We start from the raw sequence: 6,931 nt of genomic DNA, 5'->3' as shown, positions 1-6,931 counted from the left end.
ATTTCACTTCTAGAGCGACCGCCGAGGGGAAGCATTTATTGATCAGCTGATGAATTTACAGGAATTCAACGCAAATTATGTAAACTGTCACTCGTTAATCTAAATTAATACTATGCAAACTTGTTAGCGATATTTAACGTAGAAAACTTGCAAAACCAAGCACAAATTGGGATGAATCCAACCAACTACTTTCATATCCGACAAAGATCATGTCGATAGACAAATAAATGCATCTAAAGTTTCATTTTATGACGAGACAGCATTGCTAGGCTTGAACCTATTAAATCTTAGTGAGCCCTGATGTTGACAAATATAATAGCCAGTGAAGAAACTAGGATGCACACCACAACAAATCGCTCGGTGACGCTCAGAAGAAGCCAGCCAGTTTTTCCTTCTAACGAACTTCCTATGCAAGGTTCGTAGTATAATAAAACGAGGCTGCATTTGGAAGTGATAAGAAAGAGGGCTCTTTGATTGGCCTTCAGCAACTAGTTACTTCTTCTTGAGCGCTTTCTCGGCAGCCTTCGTGGTCTTACCGCCAGACGCCTCTTTCTTGTTGACCTCCTTGATGACACCGACGGCGACAGTTTGCTTCATGTCGCGCACGGCGAAGCGACCGAGGGGTGGGTACTGCTGGAACGACTCTACGCACATGGGCTTGCTGGGAACCATTTTTACGATGCACGAGTCCCCAGACTTGACGGCCTTGGGGTTTGACTCGATTTCTTTGCCGGTACGCCTGTCGATCTTGGTGACGAGCTCTGCAAACTTGCACGCAATGTGAGCGGTGTGACAATCAACCACAGGCGAGTAGCCGGCTTGGATCTGACCGGGATGGTTCAACACAATCACCTGGGCCACGAAGTCTTGCGCTGCCTTAGCTGCGTCATTTTTGGAGTCCGATGTTACAAAGCCGCGCTTCAAGTCCTTGACAGGCACGTTCTTGACGTTGAAGCCAACATTGTCACCTGGTGTAGCTTCGACGAGAGCCTCGTGATGCATTTCAACTGATTTGACTTCAGTGGTAAGACCAGTTGGGGCGAAGGTGACCACCATACCAGGCTTCAAAGTTCCAGTTTCAACACGGCCCACGGGAACCGTGCCAATGCCACCAATCTTGTAGACGTCCTGAAAAGGGAAACAAGTATTACATCTCGTCTTTTAAATGAGTCGCGAGTAGAATTCTTTTCAAACTTAATTTTCGCTTGACGATACCACGAGTTCCCTGGCGAATTTTAGGCATGAATTGGCCCTCAATCTTTGCATTTATTTGAACCTTGGTTCGTTAAAAAAGTAGATGAAGGATAAGTAAACCATAGCAAGCCACGAACAAGTACTTTATCGTAGCAAGGTTCTTTCAATTCCATCAACGTCGGCGAACGGTGTTCTCTTTTGGATGAACATAAAGCCGGAATCCGTTAAAAAATCACTAAACTCCAAAAAAGTAATAGCTAAGGAATTTAGCGAAACCACAATGATTTTTCTTCAATTTGGCAAAATTGATTCAATTCAATCTGGCAATTTGTTGATTAACAACTATGACCACCAACCTGCAGGGGAAGCCTGAGGGCCTTATCGGTGGGACGAGTGGGAGGCTCGATGTTATCCAGAACATCGAAGAGAGTCTCGAACTCGTAGGCGCCGCTCTTGCGTTCGATCTTCTGCTTCTTCCACCAGGGCATCTTGTCGGACCTCTCAAGCATGTTGTCGCCGTTGAATCCGGAAATTGGAAGAATTGGAACAATGGCAGGATTATAACCAACTTTCTTAACGTAGGCAGAGACTTCCTTGTGGATTTCCTTGAACCTTTCTTCTGAGTACTTGGGCTCAGTGCTGTCCATCTTGTTCACGGCTACGATCATCTGTTTGACACCGAGGGTGAAGCACAGCAGCACGTGCTCGCGAGTTTGTCCGTTCTTCGAGATGCCAGCTTCGAATTCACCAGTACCAGCAGCCACGATCAGCACGGCGCAATCAGCCTGGGAGGTTCCCGTGATCATGTTCTTGATGAAATCACGATGGCCGGGGGCATCAATGATGGTGACCATGAACTTCGTGGTCTCAAACTTCCACAAGGCGATATCAATGGTGATACCACGCTCACGCTCAGCCTTGAGCTTGTCCAGTACCCAGGCGTACTTGAAGGAACCCTTGCCCATTTCAGTGGCTTCCTTCTCGAACTTCTCGATGGTACGTTTGTCGATGCCACCGCACTTGTAGATAAGATGGCCGGTGGTGGTGGACTTACCGGAGTCTACGTGACCCACCACGACGATGGAGATATGGATCTTTTCCTTGCCCATTTTTGGTGTTTTTTACTTGATCTGCGAAAAATTGGCTTGAATAAATAAAGACTCCAGTGATCTAAGATCGTAATGCTAAAAGGTCATCAAAGGATTTAACTAAAAAGAAAGTGCAAAGTAACATAAAGCACCATATCTTCATCGAAAATGTTTGGGACAAGTGAGCACCTCCGTTCAGTTCAAAATCCTAAAGATTGCAGGTACAATCAATCGAGAAAAGCCATTTCAACACGAAAGGGATTCAAAAGAAAATTCGAATATTTCCGGTAGAGATGTGGTCAATTTTGACGTTTTCTTTATCATGCAATTCTCGGTTAACTTGCGATTTAAGCTAACTAAAAATATCCTCTAACAAAAATAATATGCATTTATTAGGAACTAGGTTACGAAGACAACTCTTGTAAATTACTTTCCCGCTGCCTAAATTAGTGTATAAATTACTACCGCCGGACATATTTGGTTAAACGAAGCTGAAACAAACAAAAACGCTTTATAGAACTGATGGAACTGAACTTTAGTTAGAACTCCGAATGTAAATGAAACTGACTTAGAATTTTCTTATTATCACTGTTTATCGTTTGATAAATGCTTGCCACAATCCTTAACTAACCGAAAACGTGACTTTTTCCACAGGTCAAAAAATGTTATTCATTTCCATCGTAATTCAAATAATAAATCACGCACAATCTTTTTTACGCCTTATCTAACGGTCATCCATCTTGGATGTCTGTTCAATCCATCTTAGACGAAAATTTTATACGTGATTTCATGAGATCTCTAAAAAAACGGCAACGTCCCCACTTGCTTCTTGCAATAGACGAAAAGTTTTTCTTTAGTACATATCAGTCAATATTTTTAATTTTGTGCGCAATTTTGCATTATCCTATGCTAACCGGCAACGTGCCCACGTGTTTTCTGCAAAACTCGAAAACTGTTCTATGAAGCCTCTTTAATCTAAACTTTTAATACAATTTCCGGGGTTAACACGCAACACACTTGAGGCGTTTGGGAGTTTGCATTTTTTTCGATGTATTAAATAATCAATTAACTAAATCAAGGAAATAGTCTAAATCAGGCATGTCGCCTGGGCGCGAGGCTGCCAGATGCCTTCCTGAAAATCAATGCCGGTCTGGGCACGAGATCACCACCTTCTTCACCATCACCATATTACAGGTGCCGGCCCATTGCAAGCAAAATGTTCCCAAAACATTTGAGACATTATTTAAATCACATTGTGTCTTTCATATGAAAATACAGTAAAAAATAACGCGTATTATGCAGGTTTACACAATAGGTTCCATATTCTAGTTATCTGCATAGAAGTTCACGCATGCAACGAATCACCTTGATAGCGATTTCATTTCGCTGCAATGGCAGTTTTAGTTTGAATAGGTTAATATTTTAATCAGAAAAAGTCCAACTACATCAAAGTTCACCATCTTCCTAAAGCATTGTCACCTGTTCTAGCCCACAAAATATACAAAAAATTACGTGAATTTTAGAAAGAAAAATACGAACTTCCTGAAATGCGATCGCAGGGAGAGGAGCGAAGCTACCGCGGCACCGGCCCGAGGTAAAGAGGAGGCGATGCCAGCTGAGTGCCAAGTGCACCAGTGCCACCACCGCCGTCTGCTATTTCGGGACCAGCACCTCCAAGAGAGGCTTGCATCACTCTCAGACCGGGACTTTCAAAGGAACATTTCTCGTATATTACAGTAGCCTCAACATTTTTTTTAGCCTGTTTTTTTTTTTATTTTACATCTTCACAAATTGTTGCAGCTTTTAAAGCGGCAATTCACAGAGCCATGTTTATTTTTTACTTTTCCTTCAGACCGGCCATTATCAAGCAAGAGAATGTCTTCACATTTCATTGCCATGCACTCGATTTAAAATAAATACGTTTAAATTTTTTGCTTTAAATAACGTTGAATTTTTGTTCAGCTTATAAGCTTAGACTGTTTTGTGAGGCGGAAAATGAAGTGGTGCATCTAAGTTTTAATGCATGAATATTATAGCTTTATATCGCTATAGGTTACCGATATGATTCATTTTTCTTCTAAATCAATAACAAAATTTCTGATCTGAAATGGAAATAATTCCCTAATTGTTTCGTTCAAATCATACATCAGTGAATGGTTACTCTTCATATTCTTCTTTGGCAAAGTTTAGATTTAGATTATTAGATATAAAGAACATATCTTAATAGTTTTTCTACGATATTACGAAATTAATTGTGTTAATAAAAATGGCGGTAAGACGACAAGGGCAGTAACTTCCTGTAGCAAACTTCGCTCTTTTTCGAGAGCGATTGAAGCAGACGAACGACCTGGTGCTGCCAAAAGAGGTGTCTCTATCGCTCTTTATTTCGGGTAGTAAATTTAACCGCCGCGTGGTGCCGAATATTATATTAGATCAAAATATACTCTCTCAATACAAAAATAGTTCTATACCTTTTTGCCATTTACAACTACAGACAATTCAAATATTTTAAGGACAGTGGGTCAAAATATGGATATAAGAATTTGTCGCAAATAAAGTAAATGTTACGTCTTGATTCCGTAGACTAAATATTCACTAAGCTTATTCAAATGAATGAATTGCAATTCAGTGACAATCTACAGATATATTTGTCAAAGTTTGAGTGTTTGAAAACTCAAATACATTTGATTTGATTCGAATTACAAGCTGGACGGTAACCGAGAGTTCCATGCCCAATTTTAATGGAAATGAGGCACCCCTTTAGAAAATTTCTTTAGCATCGAAAGTATTAATTGAATGCGGTATTTGGATGATGGTATTCAGGATGAAAAAATTCACGATTACAGTATGAAGGATAAAAAGACTTTCAAATTGGTGATTTTTTATTTCCTGGGACAACATCTTGGTACGTTATACCTTATACGAATATTCTGTCGAAGATAATACGTAGAACGCATGGTTGTATTACAAAATTCAACCATGCGTAGAACGTAGCTAAAAAATCTCGATTCGGTTGTAAGGAAATTAATGTACCACCGTGCTTCAAGCGAGACGCTGGACCAGGAAATTCTATATCCTCACTTATATTGTCACCTATAAATTTATATTCTAGTATATTTTATTGTCTTATCATCTACAACCTTGGTGTAGTAAGTTATACTCCCTGTGTCAAATTAACACCTAAACTATTTGAAATATTCCTGACATTCATTTTAATTTCGTTTTATACATAATTTGTTGCACCTACATAATCTACTAGTAGTAGGGACAAAAAACATGTCTTCTAAGTTTAAAAGGTAAGGAATGTACAACATATGACGGAATTTCTCAGGTTAAACAAGCAAATAATTTCAAAAATAATTGTATATGTAAAACGCGATTAAACTTGGAGTGTCTATAAAGATATGAATTTTTGTGGACTATTCTTTGCTTTTAAATTTTTAGTCAACTTGCGATTTAAGCAAATAAGTGACATTAATACTTTAAATTATACCGTATATATTTTGCTCTTCATCATAATTTTGCCTATAACTATAGTCCTCAAAAATCAGTGATGTTTCCCGCCGCATTTCCGTCAACTGTTATCTATCACCAGTCCGTATTCCGTAATTGATCTCTGGGTTGTTTTTTTTTTGTCGAATTCACAGGGGGGTCCGGTTCGAGCTGCGGTCGACGACGGTCGAAAGTAAGTTCCTAAGCCTACATCTTTAATTTCAATTTTGAATTCAACCACTATTTCTAATTATATCAGCAATACACTTATCAAATGTTCAATGTACCATCATATTCATCATATCAAGTAATCAACGAGCAATTAAATACATATGCGCCCCACGTTTTTCGTTGTAGATGTTGTAAAATATTTTAACTGAAATACAAAAGACCAAGGGCAAGAGAATGAAAACAAACAGAGATCAGTAGCTGCCGAAAAATTATTTTCTACTTTTGAGTCCACATGAAAAACGTGGTCTTTAAAAATTTTTTTTATACATTTTATTTACCTATAAATTTATATTCTAGTATATTTTATTGTCTTATCATCTACAACCTTGGTGTAGTAAGTTATACTCCCTGTGTCAAATTAACACCTAAACTATTTGAAATATTCCTGACATTCATTTTAATTTCGTTTTATACATAATTTGTTGCACCTACATAATCTACTAGTAGTAGGGACAAAAAACATGTCTTCTAAGTTTAAAAGGTAAGGAATGTACAACATATGACGGAATTTCTCAGGTTAAACAAGCAAATAATTTCAAAAATAATTGTATATGTAAAACGCGATTAAACTTGGAGTGGTTAGTACATGATAGAAGTACTCACTCGTCTCTTTACTTAAATTATACCGTATATATTTTGCTCTTCGTCATAATTTTGCCTATAACTATAGTCCGAAAATAATTGTGTTTCCCGACGTCTCGGACAAATTTACGGCCGGACCCGCGGCCCATGGTTGCCGCGGCTGGCCTCGCAGCCGGGCTCCAAAAATAAGTGATGTTTCTCGCCGCATTTCCGTCAACTGTTATCTATCACCAGTCCGTATTCCGTAATTGATCTCTGGGTTCTTTTTTTTTTAATTCACAGCCTCGGAGAGTTTCGATTGTTCACTGGTTGTGTGAAGACGTGTGGTGCAAATCTCATAGAAC

At 39.0% G+C, this 6,931-nt stretch overlaps 1 protein-coding gene across 1 annotated transcript; it reads right to left on the bottom strand.

The window, feature by feature from the left end:
- Position 1: 1 nt before the first annotated feature.
- On the bottom strand, positions 2-3,896 carry LOC108680076 (elongation factor 1-alpha). Its single transcript, XM_018168833.2, has 3 exons — positions 3,822-3,896; positions 1,551-2,324; positions 2-1,128 (listed from the first exon to the last, which is right to left on the bottom strand). The coding sequence occupies exons 2-3, from the start codon at positions 2,301-2,303 to the stop codon at positions 493-495; spliced, it is 1,389 nt and encodes a 462-aa protein (XP_018024322.1). The 5' UTR covers positions 2,304-2,324; positions 3,822-3,896; the 3' UTR covers positions 2-492.
- Between the last annotated feature and the right edge of the window lie 3,035 nt (positions 3,897-6,931).

The sequence above is a fragment of the Hyalella azteca genome, unplaced genomic scaffold (genome assembly GCF_000764305.2).
Source record: "Hyalella azteca isolate HAZT.00-mixed unplaced genomic scaffold, Hazt_2.0.2 contig10289, whole genome shotgun sequence".
Lineage (NCBI taxonomy): Eukaryota > Metazoa > Arthropoda > Malacostraca > Amphipoda > Hyalellidae > Hyalella > Hyalella azteca.
The sequence above is the reverse complement of the archived record's forward strand: the minus strand, read 5'-3'. Positions and strand labels throughout refer to the sequence as shown.

What these genes read in the sequence shown, in the direction of transcription:
- LOC108680076 (XM_018168833.2), bottom strand. Translation starts at nt 2,303, where the DNA reads ATGGGCAAGGAAAAGATCCATATCTCCATCGTCGTGGTGGGTCACGTA. An exon ending in CCCTCAGGCTTCCCCTGCAG is followed by an intron (nt 1,129 to 1,550) that starts GTTGGTGGTCAT and finishes TTCCCTTTTCAG; the next exon opens with GACGTCTACAAGATTGGTGG.